This window comes from Acanthopagrus latus, chromosome 9, assembly GCF_904848185.1.
Source record: "Acanthopagrus latus isolate v.2019 chromosome 9, fAcaLat1.1, whole genome shotgun sequence".
Lineage (NCBI taxonomy): Eukaryota > Metazoa > Chordata > Actinopteri > Spariformes > Sparidae > Acanthopagrus > Acanthopagrus latus.
The window spans coordinates 26,314,554-26,340,211 of record NC_051047.1 but is presented as its reverse complement, the minus strand read 5'-3'; the positions used below and the strand labels follow the sequence as shown (position 1 = coordinate 26,340,211).

The 25,658-nt window shown below is 41.0% G+C and overlaps 2 protein-coding genes across 6 annotated transcripts in view; one reads left to right on the top strand and one right to left on the bottom strand.

Annotated features, from left to right (window-relative positions):
• Positions 1-681: 681 nt before the first annotated feature.
• Positions 682-8,094, top strand: LOC119025600 (signal transducer and activator of transcription 1-alpha/beta-like). The gene is made up of 24 exons (XM_037109304.1): positions 682-844; positions 1,118-1,247; positions 1,821-1,965; positions 2,052-2,144; positions 2,379-2,456; positions 2,541-2,619; positions 2,703-2,791; positions 2,946-3,097; positions 3,174-3,335; positions 3,453-3,545; positions 4,487-4,546; positions 4,672-4,701; positions 4,797-4,887; positions 5,008-5,061; positions 5,225-5,323; positions 5,430-5,531; positions 5,818-5,953; positions 6,112-6,149; positions 6,262-6,338; positions 6,460-6,599; positions 6,716-6,895; positions 7,176-7,239; positions 7,336-7,408; positions 7,696-8,094. The coding sequence occupies exons 2-24, from the start codon at positions 1,120-1,122 to the stop codon at positions 7,804-7,806; spliced, it is 2,274 nt and encodes a 757-aa protein (XP_036965199.1). The 5' UTR covers positions 682-844; positions 1,118-1,119; the 3' UTR covers positions 7,807-8,094.
• Positions 8,095-8,629: 535 nt separating this feature from the next.
• Positions 8,630-25,658, bottom strand: part of glsb (glutaminase b) — a 35,040-nt gene continuing 18,011 nt past the window's right edge. For 2 of the 5 annotated variants that reach the window (XM_037109308.1, XM_037109311.1), the window contains 10 exons: positions 25,318-25,376; positions 24,490-24,556; positions 24,096-24,146; positions 23,447-23,623; positions 22,543-22,674; positions 21,777-21,869; positions 11,875-11,936; positions 11,600-11,676; positions 11,411-11,474; positions 8,630-10,368 (listed from right to left, as the gene is read on the bottom strand). In XM_037109308.1, coding sequence (XP_036965203.1) covers positions 10,218-10,368; positions 11,411-11,474; positions 11,600-11,676; positions 11,875-11,936; positions 21,777-21,869; positions 22,543-22,674; positions 23,447-23,623; positions 24,096-24,146; positions 24,490-24,556; positions 25,318-25,376 — 933 coding nt within the window. In that variant the 3' untranslated portion in view covers positions 8,630-10,217. Of the gene's footprint in view, positions 10,369-11,410; positions 11,475-11,599; positions 11,677-11,874; positions 11,937-14,139; positions 20,454-21,295; positions 21,327-21,776; positions 21,870-22,542; positions 22,675-23,446; positions 23,624-24,095; positions 24,147-24,489; positions 24,557-25,317; positions 25,377-25,658 lie in introns of those variants that run through there. The other 3 variants (XR_005076867.1, XM_037109310.1, XM_037109309.1) reach the window with 3 other exon arrangements.

Below are 25,658 nucleotides of genomic sequence, written 5' to 3'. Positions count from 1 at the left end.
AGTAATAACTTGTAATAAGTACAAAGGTCCTCTAATGTGGTTCAAAGTACAACAAGAGGTGCTCCGAGTCACCACAGGGTTCAGTAGAAGTCTGACACGGGGAAGTTTCTGGCTTTGTTTTAATTCCACTCTAAACTTGTCTCATGTCATCCGGAAGCTTCTTTTCCAGGTCTGTGTTGCACAATAGACAGACGGAGCTCACTTTCACCTTTATGTTGCTTATTTTCCTCCAAGAACAGCTCGTTTATTCACTTACAGACAAAATAAACACTTCAAGTTTGTCTTATTACCTCATTAATACTGTAACTATTAAAATTCTGAGATTGAAATTCTACTAAAGCCCCCTTTAAAGAAAGTACAAGTCCCTGAAATGTTGTGTAAATATATAATTTTTCACATTTAAATGGAATAAAGTCAAAATTCATGTTTTTAACTTCAGCTGTCAACATGTCCGCCATTATGAACATGTGCTGTTGAATAGAACATTCGACACCGCCCGGAAAAGAAGCCGGATGTCAAACAGCAACTTTTTCAATTTACTATTATTAAATAAACATAACCTCCTCAATCTAAACCCCCACAAATTGTTCATGTGTATCAACTGTATACAGAAACACGAGTTATATTTTGGTGTTATAAACCGGAAACACAAACTGTGTAAGCACCGGCTGACTTGACACCGCACGTCCGGACAACTTTCTCGGTAAATCACACGGTCCGAGGGCGAGCCCGGTACATAAACGAGCCCCTCCTCCTTCCCCGCTGTCAGTATAGTCAGATAAGCAGTTAAGAGACACCAACGGCTCTCAGATCACCGACAAATAACAATAATCACAGCCACCAGGTAAGATTAATTAATTAAACTGCGAGGAAACATAGAAGATGAAACTATAAAGCTTTGTTAAGCGGACACTTTCGTTTTGAGACGCATATTTCAGTTTATTTCAAAGTAATATTCGTAACGTTTAGCTAGCTAGTCGCAAGTGTTAGCTTAACTTTTTAAGTAAGCTAGTAATTTATTAGTCTGAAAAAAAAAAAAAAAAGTCAGATAAAAGACACATAGCATAAGTTTGTCGTAGTGTTATTGTCTTGTTATAACACGACCTGTGTTTTATAGTCATGGCCCAGTGGCAGGACCTGCTGAGGCTGGATTCAGCCCTCCAGGACCGGGTGAGTCAGCTGTACTACGGGCGGCTCGCCAGAGAGATCCGCCACTACCTGTGCACCGTGATAGAGAGCCAGGACTGGTAAGACTAACACGGAGATGTTCAGGGTTCCTGCAGTGTGAAGGAGGAAGTGTTCAGAATAACACATCAGACCTATGACTCAGGACGCTGGCTTGTGTCAGTCCAAGTACAAAGTCAGAACACATTTGCATTCAACCATTAATTCATTCAAGAGACAAGACAAGGTGTTAGTACCTGAAATACAGCCTGACTGGTCCTCGATTTATGTGGCCGGTACAGGTAGAAGGAGGTAAAATATATTCATGGACGCCAGATTTTTCACTACACGACTATGATCTTTAAAAAAAGAAAAATAACAGTAAGAAAATCTATCTGTAACGTTCAAGTATTCGGAATAACACAATGTAAAAACAGCAGACATGTGACTTAATACATCGACCATCCACAGCTGGAACCGTGAAAGGTTTTCACATGAAAAAAGACATAAATGATGATTACAATTGGTGACAGAAAAAAATCTTAATTTGTAAATTAAGTAGTAGATAATTCAGCACTAAGTGTGGCCTCATCCAGCACCTGTAGATACTCACATGCCTTGAATGAATGAACGAATGAATTAACATTTCCTTTCAGGGATTCAGCAGCTGTGGATGAGAATAAAGCAAACACTTGTTTGTGTGCACTGCTGATGTTTCTGGACGAACAGTGGAACCGTTCTGTGCAGGAGAACAACATCTTGCAGGGACCCGATTTTCGAGGGATGAAAGACTACCTGCTGGTAGGACAGACGTGCTGTTCTGTTAACATTTTATATTCTATTTAGATTCATCTTGCTTTTGTGTAAATCTGATCTTCTCTTCTTAGAAACACTTTCAAGAACAGCCACTGAACTTGGCCATAATCCTCTCTGAGTGTCTAAAGGAGGAAAAGGAAATCCTGGCTTCAGTCTCAGATCAAGTAAGAGCACTTCAGGAAACTAATCAAGATCTGGGGTGTCAGGATATTTTTCGACTATTCCATTGTTAGACTGTTGCATCTGCATTTGTGCCAACTGATCATTATCGTTTTTATGGCCTGACAGCATTACTTTTTTAATCCTTCTTTCGCACTAACAGTCAGTTTTGCCAGAATCACCACTGCATGCCATAAATATCAAAAGAGTGAAGTAATCTTTGTTGTTGTTGTCGTCAGGGTAGCAACATCTCAGCTGTGGAACAAAAATGGCGGCAGCTAGACAACAAAGTCAACGAACTGAAAAGGCAGACTTTGGTAAACTCACTTGGACTGTAACTTTCTTTATAATCCTAATCCTGAGAAAAAAAAACGTAATTTTTCTTAATTTCTCTACTGCAGGAAATAAAGAAGAAAACAAAGGCGCTGGAGGTCCTGAATGAAAAGCTTGGCTTCATACAGCAGACCTGGCAAACCCAAGGTGCGTTCAGAGACGTAAAGACTCAGGTGATGTGCTCGGTGTGAGGTCACGTCTCACTTGTGTCTCATATTTGTCATCACCAGTCGAGCAGCATGTTGGATTAGCCAAGTCTCACACTGTTGTGGAGGAGGAATGTCTCAAGCAGGCCAACGTTATCACACAAACCAAGCAGGTAGTGTCGTAGTGACAAATTATGGTAATTTTATACTTTCTGGTAATTGCAAAACAGCAAATAATCAACAGATAAATGACTGAAAGAACAATAATTAGTCGCAGCTGTAATTCCTCATGACATACTTAAAGTCTTCTGTGGTTTTGTCGTGCAGATGTTGCTGCAGCAGATGGTGAACATTTTAAAAGAGGCAAAGGAGATCGTGGTGACTCTGACAAATGTGGAGCTGCCCGAGTGGAAGTGCAGGCAGCAGATGTTCTGCATCGGAAGTCCAGTCGACACCCGTCTGGACTATCTGGAGAAGTGGTGAGAACTTATCAGCGGGACCTTGACTTTTAATGTTTTCACGTGTCTTTCTGTCCTAACTTTTTTTTACGTTCAGGTTCACGACTGTGGCAGAAGTGCTGCAGGAAGTACGCGAACAGCTGCAGAAGCTGCAGGAGCAGAACCAGAAGTACAGCAGCACCGACGCCGCCAACTCTCCTGCTCCCTTGGCAGAAATTGAGACTTTAACGCTGTCCTTGTACACAAAACTTCTCTCAAAGTGAGACATGGCATCATGTAATACAGACACACAGACCAACACACACACACACACACACACACACACACACACACTCTCATATTGTTGACATGTTTTTGCTGTGTGGTTGCTCTGCAGCGCTCTGGTGGTTGAGAAACAACCCATCATGTCGAGTTCACCACAGCGACCTCTGATTCTGAAGACCGGGGTGAGATTCACAATGACAGTGAGGTGAGACTCATGAAAAACTGGTCAAAACTCAACTGATACTGTAAATCGAGGTCTGAAGTCGTGGACTGTGGAGAGATTGTAGGTAGAAGGTGGGTGTTTAATGAGCGTGTGTGTCAAACATAGCGCTGTGCTGTAACAGGCTGATTACTCTGAACACGTAACGAACAAGCTGCTGCTTTAATCAATAAAACTGGCTGCACCAGGTGAGAGAGCTTTGTTTCAGTGGTGCGTATGAGCCACAGAGATCCGCTCCACTTACATAAAATAGGCCAGTCTCCAATTTACATTATTTCCATGCGGTGTGTGCTGCGGTTTTACACATAAATTGGTTATAAAATTTCCGTTTTTAAAATTTTTTTTTATGATTTTTAAATCAAACCACTGATATTCAGGAAATGCAGTTTATGTTGTTGTTTCAGCTGCAACCTTTGATAATAACTGACAACAGGATAAATAGCAAACTTAATTAATAATCAAATAAAACACTGAAAGATGAGCGATCACAACAGATTGATTAACAAGTTTCCACTCACTCTGTCGGCATCAGGAGCAGATGTTTTTAAAGGGTAATTCCACCAATATTTACGCATTAACGTGTGTTTACAGTCGGCCTGGGATGATCGTGAGTATTCCGTGTCACATCACCCTCACTGACATAATTGCAATTAATTATATATTTCCAATAATCATCAAAATACAAAACAGTTGCATTGTGGGTAGTGTAGCTGGCAGCATTGCACTTCTTTATAGCCTAAAAACAAATAAATGCAGGAAATACAACAGTATCAACTTTGTATTCTGTTCTCCTTCCTTTTCAAAAGTTGCATACATTACCCACAATCCCCCAAAACCTGCAAACACACACGTTTTATTGAGAGACGTGTGAAATATGACTTTGTTTCTAAGCTCATTGTGTCGGTATGTTTTCTTTCTCTTCCCAGGTTCTTAGTAAACCTCCCACAGTTCAAGTATCTGCTGTCTGTCAAACCCGTATTTGACAAGTAAGTCCAACTTTGATCCGAGTACATTATCATTTCTCCGTAAACACAAATCTTCCTTTTGACTTTTTGTTGTCATGTAACATATTTTCATTGTTAACGTGTTTCCTTTCTCTTCTAAAAATAAGGGATGTTGAGGAAACCAGGACAGTTAAAGGGTAAGAAAAGGCCAAAACAACTCTGTCTTCCTTCTTTATGTGATTATATATTCTTATAGACATCAGAGACAAACTGCCGTCTGATGTTGCTGCAGGTTTCGTCGCTTTGACCTGAACAGCGGTGACTCTAAGGTGATGGACGTGGACACACCCAGAGGAGGCCTGGTGGCAGAATTTTCTCACATGGTATAAAACTACACAAGCTATTGAGCTCTTAAAGAGTTAAATCTGTGTGTCCATCTGTCATTAAACAAACACACAGCTCTGTATTCAAGCTCATGCTGACATTTTCTTCTCTTCTCTCAGTCAATCAAGGAAGCAGCAAAACAGGAAAAAGGAAAAAGCAAAGTATCATCTGAGGTAAGAGGAGACGTCAAAACTCAACTAGCTGATTAATCTGTAGGTTTGGTTTGCAGGTTGTGGGCTCGTACCAACATCACCGACACACACGTGCTCTGAAACAACCCTAGATTATAATCTTCATTCTGAAATATTGATAAGTTTTCGTCTGCGGGCACTTCAGATTCTTCTTCACCACAATCGTCTGGGTGTCACTGAAGAACTCCACATCATTAAGTTCGTGACGGAGCTCCAACATGCCGGACTGCAGTGTATCATCGAGGTGAGCACGCTTCAGATGTCAGTAGAGGAAGAGGAGGGCCTGTTAGAGCTGCAGGTGTTCAGTCAGGTGATTTATTGAATGGTTTCCTCCTCCTGTGTCGGTCCAGGCCAGCTCCCTGCCTTTGGTTTTGATCTCCAGCACCATTCAGGCCTCCAGTGCCTGGGCCACCATCATGTGGTGCAACATGGTGTCCACCAGCGAGCCGAGGGTAACGATCAGTTCACTGCATGATAACACACGTCACAACAGTCGAACTTATCTTGTCTGAAATTACATTTTAATTACATGAGATCACATCTTGGGCTGCCAGCAGAATTAACAGATTTTCCTTGTTGTTTAATTTAAGCCTTAAGTCCAGTAGTTGTTAAGCAATTAGGGTGAAGTTTGGGCTGTGAGCAGTGTCACTTCCTGATCTGTACCTCCGGCCTGATCTGTACTGAGCATTAGATGAGAAGAAGGTGAGACTGTAATAAAAGTCTGTATTTGTTCTGTAGAACCTGTCAATGTTTTTGGACCCTCCTCCGCTCACCTGGCAGCAGATGTCGCAGGCTATCAGCTGGCAGTTTCTGACTGTTGGCCAGCGGGGACTCGACGAGCACCAGCTGTCAATGATAAGAGAAAAAATTGTGGGTGAGTGTTTGATCGCTTCTTCCACAGATAGTCTCACTTTGTCGCAGAAGCTCAGCTCCTGTTATAGAAACTGATTCTACTGAAAATTGTAATAAAACATGTGAGTGAGATTCAGGACAGAGGAGTCGACGACTTTATGTAACTTGGTTTCTTCACAGATGATCTTGATCTCGTTCACTGGAACAAATTCTCCAAGGTGAGTGTTTAGGAAGATTCTTGCTATATGGAAGTTTATGTATTTTGTTTATGTGTGTGTCTCATCATGACTAACCAGCGTCTCTGCGTGTTGATGTTTCCTGTGTGGACAGAACGAGAGTGCCTGGGCTTGGATCGATGGAATCCTGGATCTGATCAAAAAGCACCTGGTGGATCTTTGGCAGGACGGGTAAGAGTCATCTCAGCCAACGTGACCCGCAGGCTGCCATCAGTCCACAATAAAATTAACAGTAACTATCGAGAGACACTCGTCGTCAGCAGTAAATTAGACCACGTCATGTTTGTTTCAGTTCCATCATGGGCTTCGTGAGCAGGGAGAGCACGAAGGCGCTGCTGCAGGAAAAACCCACCGGCACCTTCCTGCTGCGCTTCAGCGAGAGCAACAAAGACGGAGCCATCACCTTCAGCTGGGTGGAGCACTCCAACGGTGGTACGTTATCTGTACACCTGGAGCTCGACAGCTTCGATTTACTGCCGCTGAAATGAAAACCCTGTTACGAAACATCTTACAACATCTTCCCGTGTTTGTTTGTGGTCGTCCTGCAGAGCCGCACGTGCATTCAGTGCAGCCATACACCAAGGTGGAGCTGGTGAACATGTGTGTGTCGGACATCATTTACCACTACAGCCTGAGAGCCCAGAAGAACATGACCAGGAACCCTCTGCTCTATCTCTACCCAGACATCCCCAAAGACGCCGCCTTTGGACGCTACTACAAGAAATCTGGTATCGTTTCCTGCTCGACTTTGACTCACAATGTTATAAGAACATGAAATTAGTTTCAAGACAGTGATTTGTCTTTTTTCTCCTCTGGGACTACAGATAAATGTCCAAAACAGTCAGATTATTCTTGTATTGTCTGATAAAACCAGTAATCCTCACCCTCTCTAACAGATTTTTAATATTTGTTTCGACTAGCGGAGGTTCTCCATGTTTTCTAGTAACGTACATTTTCTTTTGTGATCATTTGCCCTCTAATGATTCCTGATCACGTCTGTTCACGCAGCAATTTCGGCACCGAAAAAAGTCGTGGACGGGTACGTCAACAGGACTCAGATTCCTGTGTCGGAGTAAGTACGACGATAATAATTAATCTAAAAACACACATCAGGTATAAACACCTTTGACCCTTATTGTTGCCTGTATTTTGTGTGTTCTTCCTCCAGCTGTCCGACGCCACCTCCGTCTCCACCCAGGGACAACCCCCTGATGGACATGGAGATAGACGGAGACTGGAATGTGAGTTGGATATTATAGAAGTTCAATTAAAAACTAAAAGCCAATTAAATATGATTAGTTTTTCAATTTAAAGCAACATCATGTAGAAATTGGAACTTGCAACACTGCTGTCGTGAACACAAATCACAGGTGTGTAACGATTTGTCAGCGAGATGAGAACAATAATTTTGCACCCGACAAACGTTTTAACGTTATAAATTCACAATCAAGCTCTGTAGTTCTGTATTATTTGTCTACATATAAATGTTATCAACCTTTAAACTAAATCTTTTCTTCTTCTCTTCTAGTCGGAAACTTGTCAGGTGTTTCAGGAAATCTTCTCCGAGTTCCTCAACTTTCCCAACTGCCCGATGTCGCCTTCTCAGAGCTTCTGTGTCGACACGAGTAGCTGCTACTGAAAAAGTGCACTGACAGTGCGGTGAATGAATGTATTAGAACCAGTGATTGGCTACGTATGAGTATTATGTTCATAATGACATACAAATAGCATGTATAGCTTCTTACCAAATGTATATATCATGACGATGTAAAAATGTATTTCCTCTGTTGTTTCAAAGGCATTTTCCAGTCGAATATTTGCACCGGCTGACTTGAAAATGAAAATCCTGCTGTTGTGGGCATCAACACAATCCTGTACTGTAGAATTTGCCTTACTTTTGTTTATTAAAAATAAACATCTGAATTCATTCCAGCGAACATTAATTTCTTTCCGCTGAGCTTTGAACTAAAACGCACCTTTAGCTTGAATAATTGTGGATTCTTCACGTTTTAACGTAACTGGAAACATTCTGGACGATGAAAGTACAAAACTCAAGTTGTTTTTTAGACATTTTAATGCAGAAATGTTACATATTATATCTGTAAATTATTCTGTCATTTACACTTGGTACTAAACTAAACTTCTGACTCATCAGGTAGTTCGTTATTGACATTTGTGACTTCTGTGGCTCCACATTGTGCGTCATACTTAATCTTACCGTTAAACGACTTTGTGTCCACTTCTTCCAACTCCAACAATCACAGTCTTATCTATGTAAAACAAATATATACTGTACATATTTTTAAATTGGTTTACAGGAAATACAGCGCTACAGTGAGACCACGAGAAACTGCCACTTTGGATTGTTACAGCACGACTTGAAGCCTGAGTGTCGACACGTTATGTTCAGTTCAGGTTACAGTTATTGTACAATATGCATCATTTATATTCGTATGATTTTGTTCAAAAACGACATGTCAGCGAGGACAGTTTGGTACATTCTTAAAGGAGCAGCCCACCCAAAAATGAAAAAATAAATCCCCAGTCATCATCTCGTCAGCATGATGGAAAGATTCCAGATAACAATTCTGGAGCATCGCAGCGAAACAGTGTCGCAGCGTTCTGCTAAAACAGCTGAAGAGTCGTTCAGTGTAACAGATCGATTCTAGTGATTTAATTTGCACTCTGAAAATCACAAAAGTGGTTCAGTTTTTGCTGTGAAGATCATCCAGCTGAACCAAACATGTCAGTGTCTTTAACTTCAAAAATCTTTTAGGCTTTTTGTCGAGAGAACCAGAACTTCCATACATCTGTGCAGTTGTCTACGGAAGCCCAGAGATCCAGAACTGATTTGAAAACGATGTTGTTTAAACCCTCGACATGTGGTCAAGCTGGAGCACCCATATCAGACGAGAGGTGCGTTGATGCTTTTAGCTCAGCGGCTGCAGTGAAGATTTCAGCATAGTAAAAGGGTGTAAATAACATCTTTTTAAATCGATTTGGGATCTCGGGGCTTCGGGAGACTTTGATTACACCAGACGAGCTGTGCGAAGCCAATCTGAGGGGTTTTTTGGGACACTTAAATGCTTCAGATTTCACAGGTGGGGTGTTTACTGATGTACTTTATGTTTTCCATATTGAAAAAACTAATTCAGGATGACAAAACCAGAAATGCAAATATGCTAAACTTCAGAGTTTAGGACTCTTTCCTGCAGCAATCTATTACGCTGAACGACTCTATGGGGCCGTTTTTACATTTTAAATTAAGTCTCCATCTCTTTCAGTTGTTTAGGAGAACGCTGCAACACTGTTTTTTTCTTTTTTTTGATGTGAAGCTCCAGAAATGTCGAGCTTGAGCTGGGTGAACTGCTCCTTTAAAGTACATTCATAGACATTGATTTGGATCAGATCTTCTCCAGAAGCAAAGGAAACATCACGTCTGTAAAGAATCGCTGCGAGAAAGTTCACACTGAATCATCGCTGCATTAATAAATCCGCGCAGGAAACTGGAGACGTGTGAAACCAATTAGCAAAAATACAATATTCTTCATACGGAAACATCGTCAACAATCTCTGTCAGGTTTTAAAGGAACAATGTAACTACGACGACAAAAAAAATAAAGAGCTTTCCTTTCCCTCAAACGATCTATACGATGATTTATATAGTTTAAAAAGTCTCTGTGAAATAAATACTCCTTCTGTTGCCTCTGTAAAAATACATTCGCATCACACGTACACAATCAGAGACGCGTCATGAAGTCACACACACACACACCTCACTGTCTCACTACACTAACACAACAGAAGGTGTAACTAAACTAACACACCGATACAGTCTAGCTCCTGTGATTACACGAGTAATGTGCCGTAAACGTCTCAGTACAGATATTATTATAGATATTGTGTCGTTCAAATCTAAAACACGCAACACAGTTTTAACATCGTGAGAGGAGGAGGAGGAGGAGGAGGAGGAGGAGGAGCAGCAGCGATGTGCAGCCGGCTGACGCGACACGAAACGTAAAGCAGGTAGGAAACACTGGTGCGTTGGCCTCACAGCAGGCTGTCCAGACTGTGCTCGGCGCTCTCCTTGTCCTTGTCGTCGGTGACGGACGGGGTGAAGCGGTCGTGGTGCTCCTGCAGGATGGTGACGACGTCGTGGTGGCCGAACTGCACCGCTTCATCCATCGGCGTGTTGCCCCACCTGTACACGAAGAGAAACAAGGCGGAGGAAAGTATTCAGATACTTGAGTTCAGATAATGTTGCCTCGGGGAAAAGTTCACCCAAAAATGAAAACTTAAGTCTTGATGCTGATGGGAAGTTCAAGTGTCAATGTCCCAAATCGATTTGAAAAGATGTTATTTACACTATTTTCACAAGCTGCTACGCTAAAAGTGCCACCACTCGGGGGCGCTGTTCAGCTCAGTGGCTGCAGCGGCCACAGGTTCGAGTCCCGGCCTGGGGACCCTTTACTTATCTATCTAAAGCTGTTCTAACAATAACGCCACAAAGGCCAAAATAAATAAAAAGTGTTAGCAGTGAAGTGGGTGAACGAGCTCGACAACATCCAGGATGTAAACAACGTCTTCTCGAATACGTGTTGGCTTTTGGAGACGAGCTGTACGGAGACATTTTATATTTTGTTGGGGTTGTTTCTTTACTTTTTAAAACACAATTTACTTCTGTTGAGCTACAACTCAGTTCTACTGTGAAGCTCCTCAAATGTTTTGTGGACGATGAAACATCACCTGACTTTCCATCAGCATGAGGAGATAACAAATGATTTTTGGGTGAACAGGGACATTTTGAATCCAGGTTTTGTATCAACAGCTTATCTGAAGCTGTTTGTAGGTTATATACACACAGATGATAAAACCTGTCGATCTGAAACCTGATTCAAATAGACAAGTTGCTTTGAAAATCGATTTATAGTCGGTGCGCGAGCTGATCAACCTCTTTAAATACCAGAAAGGACCAGACTGACTAAATTCTCCTAAACAAGAGATGAAATGAAGCTGACAGAATGAGAGAGATTCTGCAAATTAATCTGAAAAAGAAAAAAAAGAAAAAGAAAGCTACCGACATCCTAAACTGTCACGATCCCTCGGTAAAAAAAAGTAGGACTTGATTTCACATGCTGCTGCTAAAGATCCAGACTAACATGAAACAGTTCTGCTTCATTAAAACACTGATGGGGTAAAAAGGGTGGAGAAGGCCACACTGACGACATCGGGTCTGGACTCACCTGTCTCTGGGTACCGGGTTCACCTTGCAGGCCTCCAGCAGGAAGCGCACCACCTCTGTGTGTCCTGAAGCAGAGCAGAGGGTAGAAATACTGAAGTGAAAAATATCTGACTACTTCTTCTGACAAACATTTAATTTAAAAAAAACAAACAGTTTTGTCGGTACAGACTGAGTCGAGGCTGCAGCTCACCTTCAGCTGCGGCCACGTGGAGCGCCGTCCTGGAGTCGTAGTCCCGCTGCTCCATGTCGATGGACGACAGCGCAAACCTGCAACACAAAGAAACACCTTCCATCACGTCTCCTTAAATCTTTTCTCTTGTTGCCACTTGAGGTCACCAAAGTGTAAAGAGAGGGAAGTCATCTCTCACCATCAAAACAGTGATTACACACAGTTTATAAGAGGTGAACTAACACCTGGACTCTTTTAGGGCAAATATGTGAGTAAACGTGAGAGAGTGTGAGCACCTCCTCAGGGCGGAGACGTCTCCGGTGAAGGCGGCGAACAGCAGGTTGATGACGGACTTCACCTGCAGACAGAAACAGACGGAGCACAGAGTCATCCTGTTCTTCACCACCGCCACAAACATCAGACAAACACAGATTCAGTCACCGCTTTCACCGGCGGACTAGCTGGGGTTCAGTGACAGATGTTAAAATCTCTGAGCAGCTCTGAGGAAAATTCAGTTTCAGCGTCATTCATTCTCAGGTTAATCTTTAAGGATCAAACTGGTGTTTTTCTTCTTCAGGCTCATTTATTTCAGCACTGTGGCTTTCAGAAAATATTAAACAGGAGAGAACAGTGAATTTGTCTGGGATTATTTTCAGCGGTGGATGAAAAACATGTTTTCTGTTCTATTCAGACAAAACGATGTTAAATCTAATCAAAATAAACTCCAGAGGGTGTTTTTAAAGTGATGAAGGTACAACAGTGTGGCTCACTGATGCATTTTCAAGAGTTTTTGGACAAGAAACGACAAAAAGGAAGAAGAAAAACACAGAATATCACCAGATTTAAACCTGAAGTTGGTGTATAACATTGCAGCAAAAGAAAATATATTGATTTACATGTTACAGCTTAAAATGCTTCTTTTGTCCAAATAACAGTCTAAAACCCAAATACTCTTCATTTACAGTCACAATCTTCACACAATTGAAGCTGCAATCAGCAAATGTTTTGACATTTTAGCCTGAAACAATAAAATCAAACATCAAAATAGTTGATGGATTTCTCGCTGCAGCTCTTTTTACATCGTGAAAGAGAATTCCCCTCGGCTGAAGCGACATCTACTCGGTCACAACAACATTTCCACCTGCAGCGACGAGACTGAATCTTCTGAACACACAGATCCTGTGAGGACTTACCATCAGACAGGAGTCAATCACTCCCTACAGACAAAAACTTCAGGAGGTGGAAACATTCACAGACCAGCAGCTGCCCTCACATCTGACAGAATATATTAAACTATCACAGTGTTTTAATTCATGGCGGTTAAATATGCATTTATAATGGAACCAGGCTTTAAGGAAGACTTTAAAAATAACCATATTTACAGAGAATTTCAGTTTTTTTTTTTTTAAACGCTGTTGCTTCTTTTACATACACAGACCAGAGATACACAAATACAAAAACAGGACTCACACACGCCCTGTAGGAGGCGCCACAAACTGGTCCGATTGGGTCTTGAACATGTAAACCTCTGGACCTCAGGTCAACCCCCTGCAGAGCTGCTGCTGCCCCAGATGTCTCAGAATTAATGAGCACCATCACTTATAATAATGAAGACGTCTAATTAAAAACGTGCAGTTAATTAATATGATCATATATAATAGAAACATATCAGGAAACCTACATGTGGATTAATTGATCTACACTTGTTGAGCATGTTGAAAACTTTACGGCCTGACGTTTATAAGATTTAAGGACCTGCAGACTTTCTGCTCTCAGTCTGCAGACGAGAACAAACAACATCCTGTATTTGTATCCAGACTGTTGTGTTGTCAGTAAACGCTGCAGAACCTGATGTGCAACATTTCACCCTCACACTGCTAATGACGACTGCAGAGATGTTTGAAGTTTTTATTTCTAAAACCCAGAAATCAGTCTTTGACTTTTCTGAATTTGTTTTCGGTTAAATTCCTGAAATAAGATCTGTTAAGATAGTTTCTCGTTTTGTTCCACAACATAAAATACATCAATAAATGTCCCAGAATTGAATTATAATGCTCTCAGGTTGCTAACAAGTGGCTAACTGAGACTACAGAGGTTGTCAGGGACATTAAATGTCACCACAGCAAACAATGAGACTCTCCTACTAATTAGCGCGTCTTTAGATACAGACTATTCCAACTCTGGCTTTACAACTTTTTATACAGAACTTGTTAGTTATTGTGAAGTTTAATCAACACTTCTAAAATCACAAAAGCCGTGTTCATCTGTGGAGTTTACCTTGATGAACTACACCTGTCAGTATCATAAACTTGTGTTCATCACAGAGATTTGTTTTCTGCAATATTTAAAAGTCTTAAAGGCTTTCTGACGACTTCCAGGTACAGAAACAATAAAGAACTGAGGGCAGAGAAAACGAACCGCTACAAGGGGGAGACAAAAGTTCAACACTCTGGTTTAACTGAATGATAAAAAAAAGTGGACTGTTTGCTTTTGAAGAGTGTTTTTGCAGCAGTCAGTCTGAAAACGTCTCTGAATAAAGAACATGTACGAGCGCAGAGAGATTCACTGATAGATAACAGTGTTTTATTAGAGTTTGTACAACAGACACCAAGTCTAAGAAAACACCATGTTCACTGTCCAGACTGCGAGTCCGTCACAGCCACAAAGAAACTCAAGTGCCGTCATGACAGTTTATGGGGTTTTATGGAGACTTTACATACAGAATTACAACCATGTGGACAGAAAAAAGAAACAAAAACATGTAAAAGTTTGACAGGCGTGAGCTTGGAACTGCACGGCTTCATCCGCCGATGGCTGGAGGAAGTTTTTGATTTCTCTTTTTAAGATATTTCAATTCAAATGTGCATTTTCTGGATATTTTTCAGTCTCCAGTCTTTACAGTATCTGCTGGCGATTCTGCATTATTTGACCAAAGCTCACAATTCCAAGCTCACGCTAAAATTCATATGCAATTTTCCACGTCACAATTGATGCAGGAGACACAGATCAACATGTATATAAAAAAAGACATGTGAAATCAAATGAATCAAATGAACTGTCTGATTACATGGGATTAAAAACACATTTATTAAATCATACAAAAATATGCATGCAAGAGGGAGAATGAGAACTCAAGACAAAAAACTGAAATGAAAAGAGGATGAATAACATGACACGAACAATAAAAATCAGATGATTTCCATTCAAATACTGGTGTGTGCATTCAAAAGCCTCTCTGTCATGATTGTGATTGTAGAGAGAAATGTTGAATTTGAAGCGAGCGAAGAGAGAAGAAGCTTTTAAAATGAAACCAGTCTGTGCTGGTCTGGTCCAGTTTTCATGCAGACACTGCTTCTTAAATCAGCCTTTCAGCAAAGAAATTAAACGCTTACATATCATTGGATAAAAGCGAATGATTCTCTTCAGTCTCAAATCAGAAAGCCGACATACATGACTGACTTCTTGTCCAAAAGTCAAAACCAGATCAACGGAGGTTGAGATGAGACACTGAAATTAAGCCGATCACATCTGATGTTTTCTCTCATTAACCGTCTCCAGTGTTTCTCTCCATGACTCATTTAAAGAAGCAGAATTTATCCCGGTAAAGAAAATGAAGTAGATCACTGAAGTTCATCTACTTGTGCAGCATCTGGTGTTCTGCACTGAAGTTATAATCCTTAATCCATCTGCAGTTACAGGTGGTACGAGATATAATCACATGCATTCAATTTATTGTGTTCTTGTTGTCTTATTTTATCCAAGAACACGACTGAATCTTCTGACAATCTCTTTTTCAAGTGCACATGGTTTTAATTAATCAAGCGCAGGAGTGGCAGACCACTTGGACTATTCCTCTGCCTCCTCCTCTTGGAGTGGTACATTCCGCTTCCCCAGTGTAGTAACAAAGACCACAAGAGAGTTTTTCTTCCTTTGCTTTCAATCTTGCATCACTTCATCTGTTAGGACTGTGAGTCGGTTATTAATATAGTTTCACATTTTAGCAAAAATTTCTTTAAATACGACTGTAGCAGGACAAACAACAGCCATAAACTGTATGAACAGTTGGGTTTGATTTGATGAAACTCTTAAGGAATAAAGAGGGAAGCCCTGTCCAATGAATACTGATTTCAGCACACTGCAGAAAACAACCAGATTCATGGATAAATTCTTTACAAGCAGACAAACAACCAAACTCAGCTTCTTGCATCTAACTGAAAAGTTCTTTGTCCGTATTGAAAATAGCTCATCTGTTCAACTTCACACCTAGCTGATGTATTGATCAGGACCAAAGGAAGTGCACCGCTGAGCTCCAGCTAATGAGATCGACATATTTCTTCACAGTATTTTGCTACCACCAGAGGTCTCCACTGTAGTGTATCGACAGGGAACCCACAGTTTGCGACAGAACATTTAAGAACAGAAGAAGAATTAGAGACCCGAGATGTTCGAACGTAGCAAAGTCTTGTAAGTTTGCCATTTTATTTTAAGTATCAGTGATTTAACTTTTGGAATGAATGCTTTTGTTCCCAGATACAGCCTGGACCCAACCGGCTAAAGAACCTGGTCCCAACCGGCTACAGAGCCTGGTCCCAACCATCTAAAGAGCCTGGACCCAACCGGCTACAGAGCCTGGACCCAACTGGCTAAAGAACCTGGTCCCAACCGGCTAAAGAGCCTGGACCCAACTGGCTAAAGAACCTGGACCCAACCGGCTAAAGAGCCTGGACCCAACCGGCTAAATAGCCTGGACCCAACTGGCTAAAGAACCTGGACCCAACCGGCTAAAGAACCTGGACCCAACCGGCTAAAGAACCTGGACCCAACCGGCTAAAGAACCTGGACCCAACCGGCTAAAGAGCCTGGACCCAACAGGCTAAAGAACCTGGACCCAACCGGCTAAAGAACCTGGTCCCAACCATCTAAAGAGCCTGGACCCAACTGGCTAAAGAACCTGGTTCCATATTGTCTCATATGATGATAATGGTACTATATTGATATATTAGATATGGAGTGTGAGGTTGTTTGGAAGCGCTGCACGAGGACTGAAGAAATCACCGCAGGAGCAGCTAGAAAAACTTTTTTTTCTTCTAACATTTGCGCGAAGAATTAATGACGCTAGAGGCTTTTGAATACTTTGTACCTCCAGAAAAAAAGAGCAGAAACTTAAAAAACAGTAAAATAATACCTCTAACAGAAAGTCTTTAACATGAAAATAACACAAAAGAAAAAAAACTTCACACGACACATAATAACAGGGAATTATTGGCTCCAGCAGTGTCACTTTGAGCTCAAGTCAAACCCAGTGCCAAACACACCACACACCAGTTTTACAGTTTAAACAACGATTGGATAAAACAGATTTAACTCCCCCCACACACACACTAAAGTCACAGTAGAGCGACATCTAAGGCATCTGCTGACATGACAGTCATGTGCAAGTATTTCTACTTCCTGGAGAAGACATTATGATAAATTCGGAACGTCTGAAGTGTATTATTAATAAACACACATTCTGGTTTGCTGCTGAGGATTATCACAGATCCCTACAAGCTATATACACCCGCCAATATGTACATCCAGAAGTACAGTAAAGTATGAAGAGTAACACTTTGAGAGATTTACAAACAATACTGATTGTGTGTGTGTGTGTGTGTGTGTTTGCATACTGACACACTTATTGAGTATCCAGAAAAACATTTCTGGATCGGTGAACTATTCGACTCTGTTTCATACTGCAGTTCCAAGTTTCTGTTCCCTCTGAGGGCTGAAAGTATAAATTCTCTTTTGTCTGCTGGTAGAGCTGGGTGGTTTCCATCATGACTAGTTTCTTTACTTTGAGAAATATGAACTCTGAAATGAAAGAAATAAAATACCACTGAGTGTTGAATGTTGCCCGAACAAAAGCAGCTGTACAAGAACTTGTACAAAATTTGGGCAAGAATTTGGCTGTAACGTCTTCTCGAGACCTACATGAACACTACAGTTTCTGACTAATAACGAGGGAGGTTTTAGTTCAAACTGCTGTTTATCTGACGTCATGAATATCTGATGGTAAAGAGAAAGAGTTCAGATGTTTTCACGGGTTTAAGAAAAACAGGAAAGTATCTGCACACTAGATTAAAGCTCTCAAAACTTTTTCAGGGCAGAAAAAAAAGAGTCCACTTGCATTTAAGAGGCTTTAAATGGTGCAATGTGTGAAGACTGACTGCCTGTCAAAGGTCGATCCAAACATCACTAAAGTAACTGTTTCAGAAGATTGACTTACTTTTCTTTAAAGCGAAGAAAAAAGGTGTGAAAATATAACTTTTTTGAGTGTATTTCTCTCTATCCTAAGAGAACTAGGACTTGAGACAATACAGGCTGCTGACACTACAATTTACATTCTGTTGATTTCAGTGAACTTCTGATTGTTTTAAACTCTGGTCTTATCTTACATATTGCACCGTTAATCCAACATCACTTGCTATCTTTTTCTTTTTGCAATGCCATGCCAATTTGAGGCAGTTTTCTGATTCAAGCAGCACAACAGAAGTATTCAGGTTTGACACCCAGCTCTACCTGCCGCTCTGTGTCTATTATTTCAAGTACAGGCTGAATTTTTCAGAACAGACATTTTAACTTTGTTTCCCTTAAAGCTTTAAAATTCCAGCAGTTTTAAATATGGTGAATACTTTACATTTACATTTCTCGGTCTTTGTGGAAAGCAGCTCAGTTTTCTCGACGAAGGCATCCTGCTTGAACAACAGTGTATTTGTGTGCGCAGCGTAAACATGCAGTGATGGTTTTGGAACAACGCCCAGTCAAACCTGCAGATAAACCCTGCAGTCACCTGCTCACAGTGGAGAAGTTAACGGTTGTGTGAGGACTGGTCAGGCCTGCGCTAACTACGAGGTGCTTTACGTAGCGGCTGCATCAATGAACACGCAGCACTCGCTCTGCTGGCGTCACACTGGGTTAACTCGCCAACCTCGACAAACACGGAGCAACCAGCCGCACACACAGACACACACTCTCTCTCTGTTCGTCTAAGCTCAACAGCAGCTCAGAATGATGCAGAGTCTTTTAAGCAGCTTGTGTTTAAGTCATTGCACGGCTCCTAAGCTTTTTGCATGAGCAAAATCAGCCCCAACTGCGGTCCAGGCACAAATACTGGCGGGTTAGCCCTTTTTTTTAATAGCAGTTTCTCTTTTAAATACGTTTTCTTGATGGGTTTCTCAACCTTGACTCTGCTTCTAAGTTGTGAAGTTCGCAGGAGCTTTATCTTTTTAAAGATGTGGAAGGAGGCACAAATGATGCTCTACTTCAGAGTTATTCTTAATAATGTTTACCATTAAAAGTAACTGCGGCAATTGAAAAAGTGCAGTATGAGGACTAAAAGTGTTCCTGGTCCTTAGACCAGGGCTGCAACTGATGTTTACTCTGGTTTGACAATTAATGGATTAGTTGTTTGGTCTACAAACTGTCAGAAAATGGCGAAAATGTCTAAAACCAAAGTTAGTGTCCACAAACCCAAAAGATTTTCAGTTTAATGTCAGAAGAAGTAAAGAAACCAGAAAATATGCACATTTAAGGAGCAGGAATCAGAGAACTTTTACATTTTACGCACTCAGGCACCTATTAAATCTGTTGACAATTAACGAATTAATCTACTGATTGTTGCAGCTCTAGTTCCAACAAGAACAGAGCAGTGAAAGTGACTAAAATAATTATTTAAAAAAAACATTTTTTAAAAAAGGTGCAATATATCAGATTTGGCCACCAATTCATTCTCACAGGAATGAAAGCTTACTGCTGCCCACTGTAGCTGCTATTAGCCAGTTATCCGTGCAACTAGTGGTGTCGAGGACCAGCTGACTGTTGATGTTGACACCGCTAGCACAGGAACTTTGGACCGAAATGGGCCACTGCTAGCTGGTTAGCATCCACTAAAATTCTCACACATTGCACCTTTAAGTTTTGGGGTTGATTTCTCCTTTCAAAAGTCCAGAATGTAACATTGGGAAAACTTAACATCTGCCTCCTTCCAAGCTCTCTCTCTTTTATTTTTTTTTAAATGAGAAACTATGTCACCAAACTGCTGCGTTAACAACAAACATATGTTAAGAATGTGCTCCGTGACTCAAAACTTCCCATCAAAAATCCTTTAAATCAATTTTCATTACCTGCTACAGTTCATCCAGCATCTGCATTCAAAATCAGTGTGAGCTACATGAAGCAGTCGTTCCTACAAAGTGGTCTGAATGCAGATTTAAAGATTGTTGGTCTAAAAGCTGGTTAACTGAAGCTCCACACGTGCAAACACATTCATACATTTTAATTAGATTTTTTGGTTGCTTAAAATAAAACTGAATTTCAAATCAACCCTTAGCCTACATCCTTGAAGAGGATCGTCAAACACAACCAGATGAGATTTAAACATCCTGTACACTGTACATTAGATCCTACGCACACACAGACACACACTAAGGCAATAAGCAGGCAGAGGCTACGAGTTCATTTGGAGTTCAGAGCAAAAATTAACAAGCAGTAACCCTCCGTCACAAATAAAAACAAAGAGAAGCTTCGTCCACACAGTAACCGCTTCACAAGCAATAAATAATCCTCTACATAATTTATATATAAATATTAAAGGGTGAGGAAACACGGTGATGATGTTGCAAGAGGTGGGGAGAGAGATCAATCGAGGTGGGAGTGTGAGGGTGTCCTTTTTTCTTTCTTTGTTTAAATTTCACTTGGCGACCGTGTCCATCCTATAGACTACAGTGGTGGAGCTGTCCTCGTGCGACTCAGTGGGGGACACCTTTTTCCAAAGAGGGGCTTTCAGAGCGAGCTCCTGTTGGAGACTCTCGTAATCCATCGGTCCGAAGGTGTGCAGCTGTTCAATCAACACGAATAACACATTAGTCTTTAGTGCCTGTGAGTGTGTTTGTGTGTGAGTGCTATGTTTTGCTGAAGTAGAAAACCAGAAAAACCAGAGCCAAAAAAAGTTGCTTCATTATTATTAATCGTGGTTAATTAAAGTATTAGCATTTACAGTATTTTTACCTCCAAGTTGTACTCAGCTGAAGTACTTCAGTAAATGTATTCCCAACTATAAACATTGGAGCCCTGCTGACATTAATGACACCTGTGCACTGGAACAGTCACTTTGCTTGGAATTATGTTATTGCTATTCTAAGCATCTATTTGTACATTATTATGTCATTAAAAAAGTAGAATTTCATTTAAGTGGCGGATAATATCAGCTAACCAATGTGTCAGTCAGACTCTAGCTGTCACATTGAACTGCAGTTCGTTCCTCTGAAAACAAACTCAGTCCTGCTGTGTGTTTAGTTGTTAGCTTTATTAGCGCCGTTTGCTGCAAGTTCACTAAGCCAAACACACCACAGAACTCTGCTGACAATACTGATAACATCTTACTACCTCTCCCGCTGCTCACTTCAACACAGCGCTGTTGTGCACAATGAAGCATTAACTTTCTCTCTCAAGCACAGAAATTATACTAATAGCATGAGACGAAGTACTCTGTTGTAGTTAACAGAGCTGACTCAGTTTAGTCTGTTATTTGCCGACAGAAATATGGGACAGCTTTGGTCACGAGCACATTTCAGCATTCTGCTTTAAGGCAGGTTCTGATAAATGTATTAAATAATCAAGCAGACTGACTTTGGCTCTAGTTCCTTCATCACTGTGTACATCCATGTATACTTGACATACTTCTGGAGTTGGTCGACGTACCAAAGACGTCCTAGAAAATGTGAGATATAAATTTCCAGCTTTAGTCACGAAATCTTAAGCAATTATTTGCTTATTATTCATACCAACGATGCACATCAAACTAAACAATATGCACTCACTTTCAAAAGTAACCGAACTAAAGAAAGACATGTTCAGCATGTCTGAAATCACCTGCAGCGATCTCCACAAGAATGCAAACAGTGCATCCAAAAACGGTGCACGAGAAGGGACAAGAACTGTCCTGTCTTAGACGTTATCTGACATTACTTGTGTTTCTCCACTTCAGGTGAACTATGAGTAGATCAACATGTCAGCTAGCAGCTACTGAACGGCCGCTGCAGAATGTTTACAGCTGTACTATCGCAGAGAGGGTGTTGGGTGTCAGTTCTTGTGGTGAGGAATCATGGGTGCCGTTTCTGATGGTTTTTGTTCTTCACAACGTGATGCTGTGTTTCCTTACCCGCTGGTCTCCTCCTTCTCTGCGGGGGTCGTGCTTCTTGGCAAAGTGCCTAAGGTTGTCGTAGTTGTGGAAGTTGAAAAGCTCAACGAGGTCCTGGAGTGAAACGAGTGACAGATACATCAGGAGGATGAATACATTTTTTTGACATTTCTTTCTAGTGACTGGAAATTGTAAAATGTCAACATTTCAGAAGAAAATTACACACAAAAAGAAATCTCATTTCATTTGAACGGAGGTATATTGTTGCACCCTGACATGCAGTGTTTACTGTGATCTGTATCCATGCTCAGCTGTCTTTGTGGTGCGTTCAGGAACAGCTGGGACAAATCCTTCCAATTCTACCTTGAACCTTAATAGTCCTTGAATTATATTAATATGACATGAGCTTCAGTTAGTTTTGACCACAAATGTCCTTCAGAGGGAGACTTTTACATGAGTACATTTCAAAGCCTGTACTTTATTGCTTTTACTTGAGTAAAGACGTTGAATCAGTAATGTTACGTTTCCAGAGTCTTTTTTAAACAAGTACCTCTACTTGAAGAAAGAATGTGTTCTTTTGCCACCTCTGCTCTTAACACACTCTCGGCTCTTACACTCTCACTTTGGTGATCTACTACTTTTAGCCCTGCTATGTCCAAAGCAAAAAACAAAACAAACACAAAGCACAAACTGGCACAGTTATGTCTTACTCTTGCTCTGTGTGTATTCTTAGTACAAGTATACACTGCAGGCATGCAGCGAACTGCTGATGTCGGACATTACGTACCGTGCAGAACTGAATTCCTCTGACTGAGTTGCCCAGCTTGTCCAGGGGAGGTGACCAACACATGATACCCATAACATTGGGTACAACCAGCAGGATCCCCCCTGCTACTCCAGACTTGGCTGGCAGACCGACCTGCAACAGAGACAACAGACCAGTTACACAACAGGAAACTGGCTGCATTTATCTGCAGTAGCAGCCTGGATACAACACAATGCTAAAAATGGAACGTCAGCACAGAGCAAGTCAATTTTCTTATCACTTAGAGCAAATTTTCCATTACTATATACAGAAAACTCCTTTCAGTGAGCCTTCTTTTGTTTGTCTTTCAGGTAAGATCGAGCAAAAGACGTGTTTTAGATGAAAAATCTACATTTTAGGGACTTTATCTAAATCCCATCTCATAATAAATTAGAGAACATAAAAGGAGCGATCAGTGAAGGGTAAACTTTCACTCAGCCGCTTCAAATGTGCTTTATTATGTCAAACTGAAATACTAAAGATATTTTCACACGTTGCTGAAATGATGTTGAAATGCTCCTCTCACAACAAACACCTCAGCTGAGGCAGATGATGACACATGACAGCCGTGCCATGTCGAGACTCCGAGTTCGTGAGGAGATATATGCTCCCATTAAGATTTGAACGGTTTTATAACATGGATAAAAATATCCCTATATTGAAATTCAGTATCGGTCAGAAACAGACCAGATATAGAAGGTAGCAGGATCAAATTGAGACAGCTGTCTGCTAAATGTATGATTGAAATACTGCACCACTGCTGCAAATTTCAGTGTTTCAAATCATAAACAAATCAACAATTTAAACATTCAAATCAATAAACTGGAGTATTATCACAGTGTGTTAAAAGGATCTGAATACTTCTTCCACTGCTGCGTTTACTTACATGGAAAGCAAACTGTCCTGAGAAGTCGTACATGCCGCAGGAGTGCATCAGACTCAATGTGTTCCTCACCGCCTCGGGGGACAGCACGCGCTCACCCGTGATAGGGCAGATGCCGCCATTAGCCAGGGTGGCTGCCATGACACTGGCGCTCTCGCAGGTCACCTCGATGGAGCAGAGCTGGGGAGTCACACAAAGGACAATTTGTATAATTTCTCTATCAGGGTTTTCTTCCACTCAGCTTCTCATGTTACAGCATGGTGGGGGGAGGACAGCTCAGTGGTTTGTGGTTGTGGTGAAGATAATGAGGAAACTATTGATGTAAAACAGTTTAAATGTGCTCTATTCTCTCACAATACAATTGATATATCAAAAAAAAAAAAGAAGTAGTAGAGGAGACAAAGGAGGAGGAGGAACAGGAGGAGGAGGAGAATCTATAGTGCAGAATCTATTTGTAGCGGGAGTTTGGCAGAAAGAAAGGGATATGCAACTATAAATGGTCGAGAAGCAGAAACTGGATCTGGCAAGGATCAATAGTGTAGGAAAAGCAGTAAAACAATAGTCGGTCATTAATAATAAATAAGAGGTGAAAACTGATACTGACAAAAAAATAAATTAATAATAATTTTAAAAAAATCATTGCTACACTCACTTGAAAGTAGAAATCCAGTACAGATGTCATGTCTGTCCCCTCTGGGAAACACTGCAGAGAAACAGAGTTTAAAACAAGTTGAGCACAAAAATAAATAATCAGCAACTACTGTATGTTTACAGATAAGGATCCTCTAACAGGTAAGCAGGTCAAATAAAGGTTTATTCTAACCCAGCGTATTCCAAATGTGCATGTGTAAACTAAAAGGAGTAAAGGATTTTAATAATTTACTTGACATCTACAAAAATGAGTAGTAATAACCAGCTCCTCCTCTTACAAACACAAACTTTATCCTGTGCACAGTCATTTCCTTTGAGCTTTGTAGGGCAGCAAAACATTAACAGAGACATAAAAACAAAGTCAGCAACGTTTCATGACTCATCCAAGGTCAGACCTTTTTTTCTTTCAGGTAGTAGCCGATGGCAAAGTTCCTGTCGCCTGACTCACGCTCAGACTGGAATCTGTCACACAAAGAGCAGAGCACTCCCATTACATAGAGGAAGGAAATATTTTCACAGTGTGTCCCGCTTAGTGTCCCTATGTGTGTGTGTGTGTGTGTGTGTGTGTGTGTGTGTGTGTGTGTGTGTGTGTGTGTGTGTGTGTGTTTGCACTTGAGTGTTGGAATTCCATGGCCCCACACCCCTCCATGTGTACAGTACAACCAGAGGTGTCATGCAATCATGTGATGATGTCGCAACTTGAGCCCCCAGCACAGGGTCTTTTTCCAGAAACATTGTTAGCATGTGCTGTCATCATGAATCATGCAAATGGAGGTGACCTTCAGAGGCCAAGTCCAGTCTTCCTCTATAAGGAAGTCCATTTACATCAATGGAACATCTGACTACAGATGTAAGTGAATGGAAATGTTGGTAATTAGGCTTTTTACTCTCACATCAAACTTTTCGTTTGACATTCACCTCATTAAAGAGAGACTGTCTGGTTTTATTTAAGAAGTTTAAGAGAGAACAGACAATCTTCAGAGTCTGATCTGACAAAAAAAAAAGAGAAATGTTCCCGTACAAAGCAATGTAGATTTAAGAGTTTACAATGTGCACTGTGGGTGTAAAACTCTGACACAGACAGCAGAGGAGAGAAGAAATACATAAGAATGTAATGTACATCTATTGAGACAGATAATAGGAGAATTCCTAACGTGGATGCATACTTCAAACACTACATAGTGCCCCTTTAAAACCTGAAAACATTACTGAGGATTACTCACGTAGCGTTGCTGAATCCCACATACTCGTTTCCGGCCATATTTTTCAGAAAGTTCATGACCTGGAGGTAAACAGAGAAAACAAAAGGTTCAACAGGTTCATGGTATCATTTTTTATGGATCTACATTGAGCTGTCTCACTACAATCTTTAAAGCTGTGTTATTTGATATTTTGGCCACTTGAGGACAGTCCTGAATACAACGTGTGAGCAAACAGCTTATTCACGCATCCTGCAGTGGAGGAGCAACAGTAACATTCACTTAATCATGTCTGTGTCGACCTGATGAGTCCAATATTCACTCTCCTTTTAGCGCCGTCTCTGGTCTCCTCCAACCCCTGAGGG

Coding starts and splice junctions, on each gene's coding strand:
- LOC119025600 (XM_037109304.1), top strand. CDS start 1,120: ATGGCCCAGTGGCAGGACCTGCTGAGGCTGGATTCAGCCCTCCAGGAC. Junction 4,888..5,007: donor TGGCAGAATTTTCTCACATG/GTATAAAACTAC, acceptor CTCTTCTCTCAG/TCAATCAAGGAAGCAGCAAA. Junction 5,532..5,817: donor TGTCCACCAGCGAGCCGAGG/GTAACGATCAGT, acceptor TTTGTTCTGTAG/AACCTGTCAATGTTTTTGGA.